Source organism: Neovison vison, chromosome 2 (assembly GCF_020171115.1).
Source record: "Neovison vison isolate M4711 chromosome 2, ASM_NN_V1, whole genome shotgun sequence".
Taxonomy (NCBI): Eukaryota; Metazoa; Chordata; class Mammalia; order Carnivora; family Mustelidae; genus Neogale; species Neogale vison.
This window is the reverse complement of record NC_058092.1, coordinates 203,684,801-203,705,385: the sequence shown is the minus strand read 5'-3', so window position 1 is coordinate 203,705,385 and position 20,585 is coordinate 203,684,801. Positions and strand designations below refer to the sequence as shown.

General features: G+C 39.8%; 1 protein-coding gene across 2 annotated transcripts in view; it reads left to right on the top strand.

Moving 5' to 3' along the window:
* The window catches only part of PANK1 (pantothenate kinase 1), a 57,769-nt gene extending 53,865 nt beyond the window's left edge, over window positions 1-3,904 (top strand). For both annotated transcript variants that reach the window (XM_044240075.1, XM_044240076.1), the window contains exon 7: window positions 2,382-3,904. In XM_044240075.1, coding sequence (XP_044096010.1) covers window positions 2,382-2,441 — 60 coding nt within the window. In that variant the 3' untranslated portion in view covers window positions 2,442-3,904. The remainder of the gene's footprint in view (window positions 1-2,381) is intronic.
* The last annotated feature ends 16,681 nt before the right edge of the window (window positions 3,905-20,585 follow it).

Genomic DNA, 20,585 nt, shown 5'->3' with positions numbered 1-20,585 from the left:
TTAGCAGTCTCTCTGCAGAAGATACGGACATCAGTTCCTTGAGAGAGCCCCGTCTATCCAGTTTCTAACAATCCTATAAATCAGGTTTCCAAGAGTAAGTGAGGACCTTCCTCTCTTTTCCTTACCTTCTGTGCCACCTTCTTTAAAATCAGTACTGTAGAAAGCAATTGTTTGATTATCACGGGATGGAGGGGGAGGGTTGGTATGTAATCCCTGGAGTTTACTGTAGTAGAAAAAACTGTGAGAGAACAGATACCACAGACTTGTAATGAATAACCACTCTGGCATTTTTCTCATCTTCAAACCAAATTATTTATCTGAAAAGCTGCCCATGTATTTTTAAGTTATTTTGAGTTTCCGAAGCCCATATTTTATTTTCTTAAAGCAGATAAAGCAGTAGGAACTTAAATACTAAATAGTTAAGGCCCAGTGATAGAACTTAATACTTAAACATAATACTAAAGAAAGCCTGATTTTTTTTTTTTTTTAAGCAGGCTTAAAGCATGGAGTGATAGAACTTTTGGGGGGTGAGGGGAATGGAGTCCCAGAATTTTCAACCCCTCCCCCAACCAGAGCACCTCCCTTTTTATCTACTTACTTATCATTTCCACATAAGATTTTGTTTGAAAAATGAAAAAGCACCTCAGCTTTAAAGAAGCAATTAAAATGAAAAAAGAAAACCACTGTTCCAGTTCAGCTAGAGTTGCCATATTTAGTGATTTAAAAAAACAGGACACAGTTATTTTATCTGGCATTTATCTATATTTTATCTGGCAACCCTAAGTCTAGATTCTCTTCAACTAAGGCAGAAAACAAACTCAGGGAGCCATCAGGAATTAAAAGCCATCCACAGGGTCACATGGGGAGTTAGTTGGTGGTAAAATAGGTAGTGAGATCCCACATTTGGGGGTAACTCACTTCTGTAGGTGAAAACACAATCACATTAGCTCGTACAAACCTAGTCACTGTGGACCGTGGCTTAACTTTGCATATAACTCAGTCTTTATGGCCAATGAAAGTGGAGCATTTTTAAAAAAATTTTTTTTTTATAAACATATATATTTTTGAAAGTGGAGCATTTTTATAGCCCCTTGTAAAGATCTCTCAGAAGAGGCTCTACATCTTAAATTCACTGCCATGGGAAGGCCTTCCCGGAGGATACCTCAGAGAACTTTTGGAAGGCGCTGGGGCAGCGGTTTTCCTGCCCTGCCACAGGAGTCCTCACTCCTGTTGTCTCATTCATTCAACTAACAGGATGGAGAAGTCGTCAGCCAAGCAGATAAGACAGTGTCTCTTTTTTTTTTTTTTTTTTTAAAGATTTTATTTATTTATTTGACAGACAGAAATCACAAGTAGGCATAGAGGCAGGGAGAGAGAGAGAGGAGGAAGCAGGCTCCCCGCCAAGCAGAAAGCCCGATGCGGGACTCGATCCCAGGACCCTGAGATCATGACCCGAGCCGAAGGCAGTGGCTTAACCCACTGAGCCACCCAGGCGCCCCAAGACAGTGTCTCTTGACTGACAAGGAGTCCTTAGACAATGACTCTACCTCTCCATCTTTGTTTTAGTCTTTGTAACATGGGGTGATAATAATATTTGTCTCATAAGGTTATTGTGCAGATTAAATAAGTAAATTCATGTGAAGTGCTTAGAACAATTGTTAGGATCTAATGAGGCCTCAATAAATGTTAGCTGGCAGCAGCCAAAGCAGAGATCCTGTCACATAACTGCTGGGCCTGGCACGCCACCACCCATTTGGGTTGGTGACCCCTTGAGTCAGGCAACAGGAGTGGAGTCTCAGACCTTTCAGAAACCAAGTTTTCCCAAAAAATTTTGTTTTTTGGTTCCTTTCACTTCCACAGAAACATGGGCTCTTAGTTTACAGATGAGCATAGGGCAGCTCTGGTTAATTAAGTTGCCTTTCCAACCTCTGCTGAGGGGCACTTAAGAGTTCTCACCTGTGACATACAACTTTGAAGTCTGAGGGATTCGGGGTTGAGCCCTGGCACAAGTGTGTGACCGGGAAGGGGAAATTCACTTTATTACCTTCCATTTCTCATCAGCAAAATGGGAGTCATAGTATGAATTTTGCCCTGGCACAGGTTGAAACGCAGACATGTAATTCTAACAACAACAGCCCTTGTGTAGTCCGGCGAGGTGCCAGATGTTTCCCTTAGCGCTTTATTTACCTCGGTTAACGTAGTTAAGATAGAAAAACAGGTGTATCTAATAAATATGATGACTTATTCTATGGTGCATGGTCAAGTTTAGGTTTTAGGGGGCAGCAGGCTTTTAGGGGGCAGCATTACTAGAAGTATTCAACACAGTAGGCATTTGGCTGTTTAGGGATCATCAGGGGCACATTTTCACATTGCTCTTGTAGGGTTATTTCGGAGCTGTTGGGGCGCTGCTGGAACTGTTCAAGATGACTGATGACCAGTAGTGATGACCGGTGGGTGGAAGAGCCTTCTGGGAGAACAGAGAACTCAGAGCTACTGCCGGAGGAGGGAGATGCCGCGCTGTGGGACGGAAGCCAAGCCATTACGGTGGATGAACCTGCTGGATTTGTAAATAATTTAAAATCCTTCTAGCTGATCTTTTACTCTTGGGTTTTGAGCTGATGATTCAAAATGGGGAATACAAGAGTTTTTTCTGTATACGGTATTTTTAAAAAAAAACAACAACATTTATGCAGCGAGGCCAAACCTACGAATTTTATGCATTAACCTTGAAAAGTTGAATGATGTATAAGAAGGACCCGAAATGTAAGTGCTGTTTATTTTTCTTCTGGGGTTTACTGATCAGTGTGGTAATTTTAACTTCATTTAGTAATGACTCTAGGAGATTCTACCTTTACTTATATTCTTCATGACGTTTCATGATCTGCTGTTGGTTTCAAATGAAACTACAAATCTGGCATGTTTTACTGTGAACACGATTTTGTTTGTTTGTTTATATACCTTTTCTCGTCTTGGTTTTTTTTTTTTTTCTGTTGGAATGTCTTATGGAGAAAGAAAGTCCTTCCCCCTGTTTCTGTCCTCAAATGACTCCCTCTCCTCCTCAATACCTTTCTTTAACCCAGTTGTTCCTATCAATCAAGGTGCTGACCAACTCCATACAAAGTTAAGCACGAGATCGAAAGCTCTCGAAAGTGCCCTTGATGAGAAAACTGAAAGTATTCACGAATTTTATGAGTCAGGCAAAAGTTGAAAATGACACGCAATTTTGTCTTTATCCTTATGAATATGCAATGTTTTGTTGGATTTATTTTCTGTTAGGTTATAGTACATTGAAATGTTTCTCTGATGAAATGTCCTCGCTCATGCCCAGCCTATGAATGGCAGCAAATCCTTATGCAGGACTTTGGAACTTCCCGGGTAAAGTCTCCCAGTAGATTAACTGTTCACATTGGGAGATGAGGGAGAAGTCACAGGTTGAGGTGTCAGGTAATAATACCTATTTGTTTTGTACACGTATGTACATAGGAGCTTTGTAACAAGGCATCTTAAATAATAACATTTTTTCATTTGAAATATTTCAAACTGAAAACTGTATTTCAATCCCAGTTTCTAATATTTAAAAAAAATCATGATACTGATCTATCGATACTTATTTTTTTCTTCTTTTTCGAAAGATGTCATTGGAACTGATGGGTAACTTTCAAATGAGAGTCTTGTACAAATCCTGAAACGCATGAGGTCTAATGATTTAGAACTGAGTCATCTTTTGAATTGAGCGTATTGTTGAAAGGGATTTTTGAAGGCAGTGCAATTCCTCCATGATGAATCTTTCCTTTTCTGCCTCCTGAGCACCATCTTTAATTGCCATATCTTCAAGTCCTGAAGAACTTGATGTTAATTGAAGTTCTCACTTGTCTGGTTGAAATAAAGCCTGTTTCTGTTGTGATGTTTTTAGTGTATATGTTATTTTCATTTCTTAATCTTCATGTCCATATTACCTGCTTTTGTACCATAAAATGAATGTGTTGTATTTTTGCTACACTACATTTCACAATTTGAGGCTTTCACATAAGGTTATTTTCAGTTGAAGCTGTAACTCTATGCAGAGATTTTTTTTTTCAATAGCTTTATTGTTCTTATACAACTGACTCATTGCCAGTATGTCATTACTATATTTGGTAATTCAAAAAATTTTTCAAAATTTGGTCATCACCAGTACATTTTATTAACTTCCACCTGGCTTAAGAAAATTCAAGCGGCTAAGATGTTCTTGAAAAAAGATAAGTGTAAAAATGTACATATGATCTACATTAGTGCCTTTTTGACTGTTCCCTTCTATCAGTCCTATTCTCCTCTGTCAGGGAATAGTAGACCTTAGATATGGTTCTGCAAAAGGAATCAGGGCAAGTTAATGTAATTATATAATATTTTAATTATCTGGAACCACTTGATCTTTCATTGCAAATGTGTAAGACATTGGTTTAGCTGAGAAAATCAATTCCACTACACAAATATCAGTAAATGTTGGCTACATACAGCAGGCCTTTTTTTTTTGTAATGAGAAACGTGTATCCTGAGGAAATTTGCATTCACTTGAATCATAGAGACTTTCCTTTGGCTCACCATTAAGAAGGAACTTGACGAGACTAAGAATTTTTATATTGCACTGTGTGAATTCAAGATGGTCAGGTAGTCCTGAACATGGCTTTTAATTGTGAGACAGTTTCGGTATGGCTCTTGCTTAGTCCTTGCCTAGCTGTGTGGACAACACTCTAACCTTCTCTCTAAACCTTAGCTTCCTTATTCATAAAACAGGACAAAACAGTTTTCGCCTCTATAGTTAAAGAGCCTAGCACAAAGGCTGTCAAACAGTAAATGGAGGCTACTGGGAAAAGAAAAACGGATGTCTTCAACTAATGTGAAATCAGTGGTATCTACCCTTCTAGAATGTAGGGAACCTATTTCAGCATAGATACAGATCTCGCTGTGCCAGTACATGTCCACAGTTCTGTGTGCACAATTCCAAAATTCCAAACTCTTAAAATGTATCCTGACAGTCACTTGACGGAAAAAGCTGACTTGAGCATTATTTATCAAACTCTGTAGGACTCTTAGCATGTTTTGGTGCAAAACTTCTAATGTGTTTGATTACAGGGTATTGCCCCAGGCTCTAGTGAGGGCTGTACTATGGAGTGGACAATTCTGAATTTTGAAAGACATCTGGTCCCAAGAATTTTAGATAAAGGGAATTGTGGCAATATGGTTGTATTCTACAGTTTAGGTAGTATATGTGGGTTCAGAGTCCCTTTGTTGGGAACTCTTGTTACAGGTAATTTATGCTTGACATCATCTGTTCATACAAAGAATAAGAAGTAACTTTGTGCCAGGAAGGAGCTGAGGAATTTCCAAGAGGAATTGGCTGTAACCCTGCCATTCAGCAAGGAAGACAGGTCTCAAACCAGTTCACATTGTAAAAATCACAGGTGTCATTCATTCATTCACCAATATGTACAGCAGTGAACAAAACAAAGACCCATCCTCACAGAGCTTACATTCTAGAAGGAAGACATATAATCACTAAGTAGATAATGCTAGATCAGTACTACAAGGAGAAAATGAGGTAGGGTAAAGGCTGGAAAGGAGGTAGTTGTATTTAGAAAGTGGAAGGGAAGAGATTCTTCTTTGGTAGAGTGGTTAAAGACAACTTCTCCTACAAGGGGAGATGTTCGAGCAGTCAGATGAAGTTGGGAATATACCGTATAAATCCCTGGGAGATCATTTAACTCCTGGCAAATGAGAATGAAGGTTTTGAAGAACTACAAGGATTCCAGTGTGCGTGGAGTAAATAATGGGAAGAGCGACAGGAAATATAGTTTTGGGAGCCACTGTAGGCCAAGGCCCAATATGAAGGCTGTATGTGAGAGTAGAAGCTGCTCCTGAAGGAGAAATTGGTCACTTCTCCTGGAGGAGAGGGTTCGAGAAGTTTCCATAGAGTCTTAACCAATGAGTAGAAACCACTGAGTGGGCCTGGAGAGGAGGGCTTCACAAGCTGAGAGAGCAGGGTGAGAGGGGCATTGAGAGATGAAACAGTGGTCAGATTATTCAGGGGTTTAGAAGCTGTTTGCTTCCGTTGGAGCCTTGGTTAGGGAGAGAGAAACCAGATATTGGGAGAGAGGAAACTAGCCAGATTATGGAAGGACTTCATATTCCATGATAAAGATTCTGGTGTTTTCTGTAGTCGGTGCAGAGCCCTCAAAGTGAAACTAGAATTAATCTGGCTTCAAAGTGATAATAGAACAAAATGTCCTACTGAGGTAAACGAGTAGACCAGTTATTGTGCTTTTGAATACATAACACCATTTTTATTATCATGTTTACTTTAGTTCCTCTATTGTGCCCAGCCTCATGCAGTAGCTGCTTAGTGAACCACATTTCTCTGTAACTAGGAGGGTTATATAAGGTCTTGAGAATTTTCCCACAGGACCAAGGCTGCTAATAGCTACAACCCTGCTATGATTCTGTTTAGTGACTACGGAGATTTCAACATCCGTGATTACCATTAACTCTGTTCCTTGCAAGAATTGTTTGGAGAGAAGGCTCTTTTTCTCCCAGTGATCAGATGACCCCAAATTTGTGAGCAAAATTGAATTAACCCACAGTTTCTACTGGGTCTACCAGATGCTCGTGATTCACTCTTCATGGATTTAATTTTGACTGAATGCCTGTGATCTGGGAGGCACTGATTGGGTAACTTTCTGGAGACATTCAGTTGTAGGACATCACGGTCCCTCCTTTCATGAGGCTTCCATTCTCATGAGGAAGCTAGACTTCAAGCATGCAAGCCAACAGATAAACAGGAAAATAGCGGTTAGTGGTCAATGCCGCAAAGGGAAGAAAAATAGGGTGATGTGGCGGAGAGGAAAGCAAAGGACTTCCTTAGGAAGCTGGGCATGAGATACAAATATGAAATCATGGCCTCAGCATTTGAGGAATGACCCTCAGGTGTTTCTTTTATTTATTACTACCTCCTCAATGAAAATGAAAGATGTTATTGGGAAAGAGTTTGAGAGCTAATTCATTTTATTTTACTTAGAATATTTAATTTAGTTCCCATATGAATTTAAAACCATATGTTACATGAAACAATAGATTAATCTAATAATGCCCTCTTTGTACTACTCACTCGTTTTATGAAACAATATTATTTAGGCTGTTCACTTGAATCTTTATTGTCATTGCCTTTGTCCTGGCCAGGGTCATTTCATGGTTTCCAGAGCACACCAAGTTTGACATACAGCACTTTTTGAATCTACTTATGATATTGACGCTAGACTTTTTTTTTTTTAACCAAGCCAGAAGCTCCTATTCTCACAATGACCTCACTTACTTGTTTTTATTTTCCAAAAGGTGTTATATTGGTGATGCCACAGTGTAACCATTTATGTAGTGCCTTTTATGGTCAACTTTAAAAGGTTAGTTTATAAGTATTCATCACTTGCAATACAAAAATAAAAGAAAATTTGTATTAAAACTCTTTGCCTCTTTTTATGTTCACTCCATCAGGTAAACACCAAGCATTCCAAATTGGAATTAATTGAGGTGATTTCAGTTAATGTTGTCACCAAATAATTTTCAACCAGTCTACAGTTAGAATTCATCTTCTTACATTTAAGTATTTTTTTTTAATTTTAGGAAGTTTTATATGCATATAATCTAAAAAGTTTAAAAGTTCCAGAAGACTGTGAAAAGACTGCAGTACCCATGTTTTCTTTTTTTCCCCCTCTTGCTCTTTATACTTTATTCATGACAAATGGTGCTTTCTCAGGTGTAAAGGCAAAGCCAAGGGCAGGAAAAGGGTATACTTGGACATGTCAGACCGCCAAGGTTGTAGCTAAGACTCATAGCCACAGAGACTGTCCTAGTTGGAGGATTTTGGAGACGGGTATGCTCAGCATTCCAACCAATGATGCCTGGTTGTATTTTTTATCAGGAATTCATTTTTCAACATTGGCTGCTGGTCTGTCTTGTTTTATTTCACTATTCTAAGCATAGCAGCTTCCCAGAGAAAGGGAAGGGTGATAAAGGGAAAGATTTGAATAGCTGTATGTCTAAAAATTTCTAAAAATATTTTTATTCTATGCTCATACTCAATTGATAGTTTAGCAAAATAAAGAATTTTAGGTTAGATATTTTCCTTCAGGATTTTTGAAGGCATAACCCTATTATTGCCAAGCATCCAGCATTGCTGTGAGAAACACTATCATTTTGGCTCCTGATCTTCCTATGTGACTATTTTTCCTCTCTTTTCTAGAAGATTTTAGAAAATTTTCAACTTCTGGTTTCAACCCTAACATGTAAAGAGCTTACAATTCATCACTCCCGTCCTTATCAGAAAAAAGCTGGGGTACCTGGGTGGCTCAGTTGGTTAGGCATCTGCCTTAGGCTCAGGTTGCGGTGCTGGGGTCAAGCCCTGCATCAGGCTCCCTGCTCAACGGGGGCGTCTGCTTCTCCTCCCTCTGCCCCTCCTCCCTGCTCATGGCTCTCTCTCTTTTTCTGACAAATAAATTAATAAAATCTTAAAAAAAGAAGGGGGGAACTAAACAAACTGAAAATCAATAACTTTTCTTGGACCTATCAGAGAATCAAGGACATAGAGCAAACTGCCACATTGAAATTTGAAGAGACAAGAAATAACAGAAAACCACAGCTGAAATCAATTTACCTACCACCCATAAACTGGTGGGACACTTAAATGGCAATTTTGACAAACGTGGAGGCTGACTAACATAAGAGTGAGAAATTCCTGGGTACCCATAGTCTTAGGGAGGGTCTCCACACTTTCAGGGGTTGTATCTCTAAGAACCCCATCCAGTTCTTGTGGTGGTGAGCCAAGAAAAATTCTCCTGTGTCTCTGGCAGGCGGGAAAGTAAAAGAAACCATTTTGAAATACATCTAGAGTGCTCTGCATGAAAAAGGGCTGTTTTCCAGGAGACCGGAGTTTATCAGAGACTTATCTCACCCCAGGGCAAAAGGAAGTTACCTAATGTCAGCCTCCTGCTGCATCCCTGTCTCAACCAAGGCTAGGGGAGGGGTTGCTGGGGAAGAGGAGGGAGAAATGTATTTCTGAGGAAACGGGAATGCTGGCAAACACTTGAGATCACAGCCCAGGGACATAGGCCCACTGAAAGGAAGACTGAGATTTCATCTTCAGATTATGGATGCTTCCCCTCATATCCTACCACCACATCACCACAGCTTCAGTGTAATAATAGTGGATTGCAGCTGAAAGAGAGCTGTAAGGTGCAGATTCTATTTAATAAGAACTTATTAGGAAAACTCAAAGATAATGGAGAGTTAAAAAAAAAGTCACAAGAGGAATTTGAAGCTTCTGGTACCTACAGCTACAGCAAACATTAAATGCAGCCCAATTCCTAGCCAGAGTCATATAAACCTCACACCAATAAGCTGTCTTACCTCAGTTTCCATTACATAATGCATCCCATGTAGCTTTCTGTAAAAGATTATATGCCTGCTAAGAGGCAAGGAAAAAAAATAGTCTGAAGAGACCAACTAAGCATCAGGTACCAATAGGACATAGGTTTTGGAATTCCCAATCAAGGAATTTAACATAAATATGATTAATATGTTAAGGACTTTAATGGAAAAAGAAAAATAACTGATTGGCAATGTAAACAGAGAGATGGAAAAATCTAATGAGGAATCAAAAGGAAATCCTAGGAATTAAAAATGTTGCAACAGAAATGAAGGATGCCTTTGATAGGCTCATCAGCAGACCAAACATGGTCTAAGGAAAGAATCAGTGAGCTTGAAGATATGTCAATAAAAACTTCTAAACAGAAATTCAAACAGAAAACATAATGAGAAAGTTAGCACAGAATACCTAAGACCTGTGGCACATTTCAAACAGTGTAACATACACATACTTAGAATGCCAGAAGAGAAGAGAGAATGGAGCCAAAGAAATATTTGAAGTAATAACAGTTGAGAATTTTCCAAAATTAATGACAGATACCAAACCACAGATCCAGGAAGCTTCATAATCTAAGCAGGATAAAGACCAAAAATCTGTACCTGGGTAAATCCTTTCAAACTGCAGAAAATCAAAGACAAAGAGAAAACTTCGAAAGAAGGGGGGAGTTGGGGGGACTGTACATGTCAGGGAACAATGCTAGGACCTACAATGGACTTCTCAAAGACCACACAAGTGGTAAGAGAATAGGTTAAAAATATTTTTAACTACTGAAAGAAACTTCACCATATCACCGGTATTCTGAAAATCTGTAACAATAGGCCTTAGTGTGAATGTATTTTCATTGACTCAACTGGTTCCATAATGGGTTCCTTCAAACTAGAAATTTGTATCCTTCGCCCCTGAAAAATTTTTTAATATTATTTCTTTTGTAATTCCATCCCCTCTTTGATCTCTCTTTCAGGAACTACTCCTGTTTGGATGTTGGACTTCCTATACTGGTTGTCTTGTTTTCCTACTGTTTTTCTTCTATTTTTCATCTTCATCTTTTTGCTTCATTTCAACTTTATTTTCCAGCTCTTCTATGGAGAAGAGCTACTATTTCTGCCATCAGGCTGGAGTTTGCAAGAGCTCTTTTCATGCCTTTTTGTAGCCTGTATTTTATTTCTCAAAATATAACATTGTCTATTAAATTTTTACATCTTTGAATAATCACTCCTCCTGTGTTGCTTTTTCCTGTATTTTGGTCTCTGTCTTTGATTTCAGAGTCTTTCCCTAGATGTCTTGTGATCCTCCACTGTGTGACCAGAAGTTGATTGAGACTTTTTTTTTTTTTTTGAAGATTTTATTTATTTGACAGACAGAAATCACAAGTAGGCAGACAGGTAGGCAGAGAGAGAGAGGAGGAAGCAGGCTTCCTGCTGAGCAGAGAGCCCAATGCAGGACTCCATTCCAGGATCATGATCTGAGCCGAAGGCAGAGGCTTTAACCCTCTGAGCCACCCAGGCACCTGAAACTTTAAGTAAGGGGTAGAAATTGTTGATTGGACTTTACTGTAAGTTGATCTGGCTCAGTCATTTCTTTAGAGAGCCTCTCTGTCAGTATCTTTGGATCTTTTCTCTGGGATTGGTGATATCCTCCAGAGAAGTTGCTTCCCAGGTACTCTCCGAAGTGTAAGCTTGACTGCAGCATTCTGGGAATGGGGCGGAGGGAGGAATCTGAATGGTCAGAATCAGAGGCAATGAGGTACTCTGGAGACACCTGCTGTATGCGTTTAGGCAAGCTAACTTCTCTGTGATTCACTTTCCTCAACTGTTAAATGCAAACAAAACTTGTTAGAAGGATTAAACCTGTTAATATATGTGAAATGTTGTAGTGAGCTGGAAGATACGTCAATAAAATCCCCATCAGGGGATGGATCCTTAAAAATAGTTGTCCTCTCAGAGTCTCTTACAAGACTTCCTGAAAATTACCTCATAAGAATTTAGGCAAAGAACTATTATCAAGTGAGAAAAAAATTTTATAATTAAAAATAAAATAACATAGCCCCAAATTATATGGGGCAAAAATGGGTAGAACTGAAGAGAGGAATAGAAAATTCAACAACAGGTGGAGATTTCAATATCCCTCCTCACAAAGCACATAGAATAATTAGTCAGAAGATCAGCAAGAAAATATAAGACCCAAACAACGCTATATACCAGGCAGTCTTAACAGACATCTATAAAACACTAGCAGAACACAGGAAGACCCTATAAGACAGCCGCAGAATGCACCTTCTCCTTCAGAGCACGTGGAGTCATCTCCAGGATGGACCACATGCTTAGGATATTCAACCAGCCTCATCAAGCTTGAAGAGATTGAAGTCATTCTAGTTATGTTCTCTGATAACAATAGAATTCAATTAGATGTCAATAACAAAAGAAATTTGGGGAATTCATAAATACATGAAAATTAATACACATCTAGATAATCAATGGGTCAAAGAAGAAATTACATAGGAACTCGGAAAATGCTTTGAGATCAATGACAATGACAATACATGTCAAAACTGTATTGGATGCAGTTGAAGTTATGCTTAGGGGGGAAATTATGGCTGTAAATATTATTTGTCTGTAAAAAGGAATGACGTACGGATGCCTATGACAGCATGGACAAACTCTGAAAATATTATGCGGAGTGAAAGAAGCCAGTCACAAAAGACCATGTATTGTATGAGTCCATTTATATAAAATGCCCAAAATAGGCAAATCTATACATATAGAAAGTAGATTAGTGGTTTCCTAGGGCTAGGGGTTTGGGAGAAATGAAGAGTTGATGCTAACAAAAAAGATGGTTCCTTTTTTGGGTGATGAAAAATTGATTGAGGTAGTAGTGGTTATACAACTCAACTAGAAATCTTTGAGTTATACACTTTATTTTTTTTTTTTAAGATTTACTTATTTATTGGGGAGAGAGAGAGAGAATGAGTGAGCACACTTGCTGGGCAGGACAGAGGGAGAGGAAGAATCTCAAGCAGACTCCCCATGGAGCATGGAGCCTGACATGGGGCTCGATCCCACAACCCACGAGATGATGACCTGAGCCAAAACCAAAACTGGGACGCACAACTGGCTGAGCCACCCAGGTGTCCAAAGTTATACACTTTAAATGGGCATATGGATTTTATTCCAGTAAATGGGCATATGAATTATATTTCAGTGAAGTCATTTTTCAAAAGCAAGTTAAATTCAAAGATTGAAAAAAATCCTTTGAATATTGCACAAAAGTGAAAATATGTATGTTAATAATCGGATGTTATTTTTTAACCTGACATCATTTTTAATTTTGTTACATAGTCTACTTGTTATTTGGCTTTTCCACCTCCTTTTCCTTGTACATTTCTTGAATGATCACATTTTTAGATACAACCACTAAGTGTATTTAGTAAAATTTGTGTGGCCCAAAGCTGATGTGTTGACAGTAGGGACACTGTGATATAAAGGCAAAAAGCCTCAGCCCCAGTTGTGTAAATTGCTGGGTATTTTTTTGTTTTTGTTTTTTAAACAAATCGATTTCCTTTTTGCAATTGCAGATTAAGGAGAGTTTTAAATTTTCCCTTAGGTCATAAAGCAACATGAAAAAACGGGACCTTTCTTAATATATTGCACTTTCTCTTCTCTTTTCTCTTCCTCCCTTCACTCCGTTCAGGGAGATTTACTGTTGCTATTTTAGCCAAGTTTGGCATCTGAAGAATTTATGCCATTTGGCCGCCATGACACGGCTGAAGAATTGTGTCTATTTTAGCACATGCCATATGTGAGACAGGTGGACCTTGTGTGTCTTTAAGAGATACCTAAATTTTACTTTTAAAGAAAACTATAGGGGCACCTGAGTGGCTCAGTGGGTTAAAGCCTCTGCCTTCAGCTCAGGTCATGATCCCAGGACCCTGGGATAGAGCCCCACATCTGGCTGTCTGCTCTGCAGGGAGCCTGCTTCCTCTTCTGTCTCTCTCTGCCTGCCTCTCTGCTTACTTGTAATCTCTGTCTGTCAAATAAATAAAATCTTAAAAAAAAAAACCAAACTATAAATTCTAAAATAATTGTTTTCCATTAACTAATCAGGTTTATTTACCCTGACATAGTAAATATGTTTTCTATTCTGTTCTCAGACTGTGTTTTCTAGACTGTTTTCTAGCATTTATGGGGTGTGTGTGTGTGTGTGTGTATGTGTTGTATATGTGGTGTAGGGGGAAAGAGACCCCAAGTTAACTGTGCAAGTAATGAATCTGGAGTTTATATCAAAACTGTAATTTTGGCAGAGTATATTTCTAAATTAGATATTTGAATAGTTTGGCAAGTGACACATTATTTTAAATACAGACCAAAAGTGTTTTCGTTCTGAGCTCCAGAAGTGTGTGGGTTGAAATCAGGCAAGTTAAATGCAATTGTGAATTTTAAACAGGAACAGTTTTAAGCATTCTCCTTTGGAGTTTGATTACTAGTTATATTGGATTGATAAATTTTGAAAAGAGCAGTCATTCCTATCTATCTCTGTGTGTGCCAATATCAACATTGAATTTATCAAGTAGTTATTTTACAATGTTTAGACAGGAAACTGGAGGGGAAAAGGGAGGCGAGTATCTATAGATCCTACCCACACAATTTATAGCACCTTCTGGTTGTCCAGGAAAATTGAGTTTTATTGGCTCTGCCCTGCACACTTAGTTGATTACACAACTCTTCCCTGCGTCCTACAGCCCATGTCTGACCTCCACTGGCCGTGGCGGTCACAGCGATGATGGTGAATGGAAGCGTGAGGTGTGTGGGGCAAAATCAGGCTGTCGGGATCTCTGTCCATTATAAATCTTGTTCTCAGAGAACCCTAAGGACAGTTTCATCTGTGGCAAAATCTGTTTGGGTGGCCATCGAGAAAGATACTACCAAGACGTAACCTCACTTGGATATAAGAAATGAACATTTTTAAAGGGTAGATGGCATTAAGATTTGTTTAAAAAGGAAACACCAAACTGCCTAGTTTTGGGATGCTGAGCAAATTCAAAATACCGTGGCATACAAACTCTAAGACCTGGGGATTTATAAATGCGTTACATAAGGTTAATTACCGATAAATTACTGCTCCTGTTCGAAGGTCAGCTTGTATTCCTTGGTTCAGTGCCACAAGAGAACTTAGGTGGAAGCAGTAAGTCTTGCCAGTGTACCTCAGGAGAAGGTAACTTTGATCACTCAAGTGGTAAATTGCAAAACTATGCTAAGGGCCTTGCCCAAAGCCAGGCCACCAAGTAGGAGAAGTGGAAATTCGGCTTTCCACTGTCACTCTAATTTTAAAATTCCCAAATAAATGCTAAACAATTGTTTAAAAAATAAGGTGCCAGATCTTAAGCCTTCTTTGAACTCCCTTCAACTCTCACAAGGTTGTGACCTAGCACTGAAGGAAGAGGGGGAAGCTTGGAACAGAGATGATCTTTAACACTCTCCAAACCTGAGCTTCTATGAGGGGCCCTGGACCTACCCTTTCAAAGCTACCACATGGGAATAAAAGGTGTTGACACGGAAAGGAGTTCCTAACAATGACAGTGCTGACAGATGAAGCCCTCATGTGCTTGGCTCTCCTGCAACCGCCTTGAATCCACTCAGACAACGAAGGAGGTGGGGGTTCCTAGCTTCACTGGCCAGGAGAAAAGACTGAGGCTTGAAGAGGTAAAGGAACACTCCCCTGATCTCTTGCCAATAATCCAGAATCATGAAATGGCCTTCTGGGGAAACTCAAGGCTTCTTTGGGTCCAAATGATCCAGATGTTTGCTTCCATTCTCCAGAAGGGTTTGGGTATGGAGGCAAAGCCTGGCTATGCAACTACCACACCTACAGTTCATCTCACCGAAATTTCTTCACAAGTTCACATTTGCTGGTCTGAAGTCCTAGCTCAGGTGCCTTCCTTCCTTGTCATTCAGTTAATATGAACATTCTTCCATTTGGCCTTCTTTCTTTCTTTGTTCTTCAACCCTTCCTTCACATTCTACACCAACACTGATGCAGACCGGTACACACTGGGACACACAACAGGGATGCCTGAGAGGCTCAGTCAGTCAAACATCTTCCTTCAGCTCAGGTCATGATCTCGGGGTCCTGGGATGGAGCCCCACATCCCACGATGTGGCTTCCTGCTCAGTGGGGAGTCTGTTTCTCCCTCTGCCTGCCACTCCTCCTGCCTGTATGTGCTCTCTCTCTCTGACAAATAAATAAAATTTTTAAAACAAAACAAAACACAACAAAATGTATTGACTAAACTTCTGTGTGGTTAAAATATGTATTTCACCTTGTCCAGGAAAAAATACTTGACTCTACAAAATAGTGACTTGTCATTGTGAAGACCCATGCCAAAATTACTTTTGTTGATTTTTGTGTCAATTTTCTCTCTTATGAAATGAAATAGATGTTTTCTTTTCTTTTCTTTTTTTTTTTTTTAAGATTTTGTTTATTTATTTGACAGACAGAGATCACAGGCAGGCAAAGAGGCAGACAGAGAGAGAGGGGGAAGCAGGTTCCTTGCCGAGCAGAGAGCCCGATACGGGGCTCGATCACAGGACTCTGGGATCATGACCTGAGCCGAAGGCAGAGAGGCTTAACCCACTGAGCCACCCAGGCACCCTGAAATAGATGTTTTCTATTTTATTCAATAACTTGCATTTCTTAACTCTAATGTTACTTTTGAATATTTATGTTTTCCATAAAAACCAGTTCATCTTGATGTGATTTTTTTTTTAACTAAACCTTTCAATTATAAATTTTGGGAGAAAAGTATATAGAAATAATGGTATTTGGTTTTTAGTGTTCTCACTAGGTTTAAATTTTTGAGTGGTGATGCAATTTTTTCAGTGAGTAAACACCTCTTTTCAATAGCTAATTTTTAAAAAAGACTTATCATTATGTCATGATTAAAATTTATATTATAAACACCTTGTCTTCTAAATCTATTCCTATCCTTAAAAATAGTTTTTTTTAAAGATTTTATTTATTTATTTGACAGAGAGAAATCACAAGTAGGCAGAGAGGCAGAGAGAGAGAGAGGAGGAAGCAGGACTCGATCCCAGGACCCCGAGATCGTGACCTGAGCCGAAGGCAGCGGCTCAACCCACTGAGCCATCCAGGCGCCCCTTAAAATTAGTTTTTAAAAAGAATTTTTTATTGGGGCGCCTAGGTGGGTCAGTGGGTTAAAGCCTCTGCCTTCCGCTCAGGTCATGATCCCAGAGTCCAGGGATCGAGCCCCGCTTTGGGCTCTCTGCTCAGCAGGGAGCCTGCTTCCTCCTCTTTCTCTGCCTGACTCTCTGCCTACTTGTGATCTCTGTCAAATAAATAAATAAATAATAAAATCTTAAAAAATTTTTTTATTGAATTATGTTTATTCCTGATCAATTGGGGGGGCGGTCCCTAGAAATGATGTGAGCCAAAGACAGTTTTCTTTTCTTTCTTTCTTTTTTTTTTTTAAAGATTTTATTTATTTATTTGACAGACAGAGATCACAAGTAGGCAGACAGGCAGGCAGAAAGACAGAGGAGGAAGCAGGCTCCCTGCTGAGCAGAGAGCCCAATGTGGGGCTTGATCCCAGGACACTGAGATCATGACCTGAGCCGAAGGCAGAGGCTTAACCACTGAGCCACCCAGATGCCCCTAAGGACAGTTTTCTTTTTGCAGATCAAATTCTTTGTTCTCAAACTTAGCCCAGCACAATTACTTTAGTGTCATTTCAGATGTCAGATGGCTTTTATTGAAGAAGATGCTTATAATACTGAGTATCTTAAAGTGTGGTATAAGCCACAGGTCTTAGAATAAACTGCTTAAAGGGGGGACTTCTCCCAAGACCTTCTAAATCCAAAACTCTGAGACTGAGGTCCCAGAATGCACTTTAAAAAAAAAAAAAAGATTTTATTTATTTATTTGAGAGAGAGAGCAGGCAGAGAAGGGGAAGAGGGAGAGGGAGAAGCAGACTCCCCACTGAGCAGGAAGCCCAACACTGCCAGATCCCAGGACCAGGGGATCATGGTCTGAGCTGAAGGCAGGCACTTACCCGACTGAGCCACCCAGGTGTCCCCAGAGTGCATTTTGAAAAATCTTCCCAGATGACCCTTAAATACTTAAAATTGAGAATCCCTGTACTAACGGTTATATTGCTACAAGCATTAAAAATGATTTGCAGACTTCTCCCAAAGCTTCCTAATTCTTTGGCAGGTCACACCCAATTGCGAACACAGTGTCCCATCTTGTCAGTTCACACAGAAAAACTAACACTGGAGGCCCTATCGCCCACAGGCACGTCGGTGCAGGCCAGGGAACACACAGGCCTAGGCTCACGGGACTGCTTATCATTCAAGGCAGTCTGTAAGACAAACAATCAGCACTGCCCTAAAGATATAATCACCAGATGTAAAATAAAGATATTTTTCAAATTCCAAGCATTTGGGGATGAAACAGGCCTCCAGGAAACCAGACAAAGTGGGATCAGAAGTTGTTAAGTAACATCCGCTCACATGACCTCGTGGGCTTCCCATCAACAGGGCCGCCTGCTCAGAAGATCCCTGCCTCCAGTTTTACCCTTAAAAACCCTCATCAGCAAGTCATCAAGGAGTTTGGGACTTGTAATCGTCAGCTCCCCATTCTCCTGAGCGGTGCCACACCAGTGAACAGCCTGTCTTTCTTCACTTCAAAAGCTCAGCGTCCATTTTTAGCAGCTTGCTGCACGTTGGGCGGGTGAACTCCCCCTTTGGTTGGGTTACAATGGCAGGAAAGCAGCCTTGTTGGGTGGCCAACGGCTGATCAAACACACCCAGCGGCTGTCTCAGTGTTCAGAAGGATGGCACCACCTCAGTCAGCCGCGGCTACTGGGTGATGACTGTCACTCCCAAAAGCAATACACAAACGAGTCCCCCGCACAATGTGGAAACAGATTTTGCCAGCGCCATTGTGGCGCTGTTTTACCCCCTCCTGCCCCACTCCCACACTTCTCCAATACTTCCTTTGGCCTCAGAACGTTCTCAGTTGAGTTAGCAAGGGAGAAGGAATCTCTTAGCTCGGTAGTTACCCTGCTTCAGAAGGAAGTTCCCCGTTGGTGAGCCACGATCCTCTCTCCATTGGCAGTGACAAAACACACCTCCACAAGGTCAGCCTGCCCTTGACTGTTGCTGTCGTCTCTGATTACTCAAATACTTTGCATGTTCTAAGCCTTCCCCAAACACACTGGAAATTTTAAGGACGAGTGGCACAGAAGCTTAGAGATTCCATTTTTTCCAAAAGGACCCTTGTCCTGAATAGCAGAGGCAGGGCTGAGGTCTGCTTATTTTAGGCTGTGGGAAGCCAGCAATCACTCCTTGCAATCACATGGACCTTCACCTAGAGAGCCTCCCAGTTTTCTCCAACAACAGCAAGAAAAATGATAACCCAAACCTCCGTTTTCTAACAGACAGCATGTTTATAAAGGCTTCCATGACAGACGCTACGCTAATCCCAGTTTGTTAATCACCAGGCCACAAAAGGACTATTGGATTCAACAAGTGTTTATTAATTGCTTCTTGTGAGATGTTACATTTAGTCCCAAAGCTCATCTCTGGCTTGGCACAATCCAGAGACTGACAGATATCTTTCCATTTCCTCCAAATTTAAACATAAAAGTAATCAAAATGCATTACTTTTTTTTTTTTTTCGGAATAATTAAGCCACTGTGGAAGACAGTATGGATGTTCCTTAAAGAATTAAGACTAGAACTACCATATGAACCAGTAATTCCACTACTGGGTATTTACCCAAATATGAAAACACTAATTCAAAAGGACACATGGGCACGCCCCCCCCCATGTTTATTGAAGGCTTATTTAAAGAGCCAAATATTGGAAGCTGCCCAAGGGTCCATCAATAGATGAACAGATAAAAAAGGTGTACTATATCTATACAATAGGATATTATTCAGCCATAAAGAAAGAATGAGCAACAACATGGAGGGTGCTAGAGAGAATAATATGAAGAAGCAAAATAAGTCAGAGAAAGACAAATGCCATAGGATTTCACTCCTATATGGAATTTAAGAAACAAAACAAACAAAGTTAATGACAACAACAAGACAAAGAGACAAAGCACAGAAACAAAAACAAAAAGCCGGACTATAGAGAACAAACTGATGGTTACCAGAGGGAGGTGGGGGCGGGGTGGATGAAGCCGGGAAGGGCTTTAAGAGGACACCTAGGCTGATGAGCACTGAGTAATATACAGAAATACTGAGTCACTATATTGTATACCTGACACAAAGAGAACACTGTTAACTGCCCTGGGATTAAAATAAAATTAAGAATTAAAAATAAAATGAAAATAAGTAGTGCTCTCCATGAACTGAGACAAGAAGAGGGGTTGTTTTAAATTCACTGGGCACTGAAATGCCAAAATTCCCAAATGACTGCAAATCACTTATTCATTGGGTATTTAGGTATCTTTACCAAACTCTTAATTTTTAGGACATCCTGAAACCATGTTACTTTGAAAAAGCCTGTACCCTATTAAATTAAAGATTACTCAAATAAACATATTGTCTTCAACTCTTACTATGTAATTGCTAAAATTTTTCTCCCCAGGGTCTTTTAATTTATCTAGGACTAGAGACATGTGGTCTTTTTTCTCACTTAATGAGGTGATAATGAAGTGAAAATATCAAGAAAAAAAAAGCTTACTTTTTGTTCTTAGTCTGTAAATTTATGCTATATTATTCTGAAAGCGTAAGTTCCATCATTTTGAAAGCTTAAGCTATCTGAAATCATTTCACGGCAGAGATATAGACATGTATCTACATTTAGGATGACGCCGTTTCATGGACTTACGGTGTGAATTTATGGATTGCTATTATATCTTATCACTAATAAACACTTCTATTAAAAACCCTATTCAAAGTGAGCTTCCTTGAATTGTTACATTTCATGCAAATACGACCTCCTAAAACTTCCTTGTTGCACTTCAGTCCAGAGTAATGAGGTATACAAAATCCCAAATGATTTTGACACTTGATCCAATTACAGCACTGAAGCCAAGTCTCATTGTTCTTTAAAGTGGCAGTTGGCTGTGGGGATGGCGGACAACCCCCGTCCCTGTCCCTGCGCTAAGA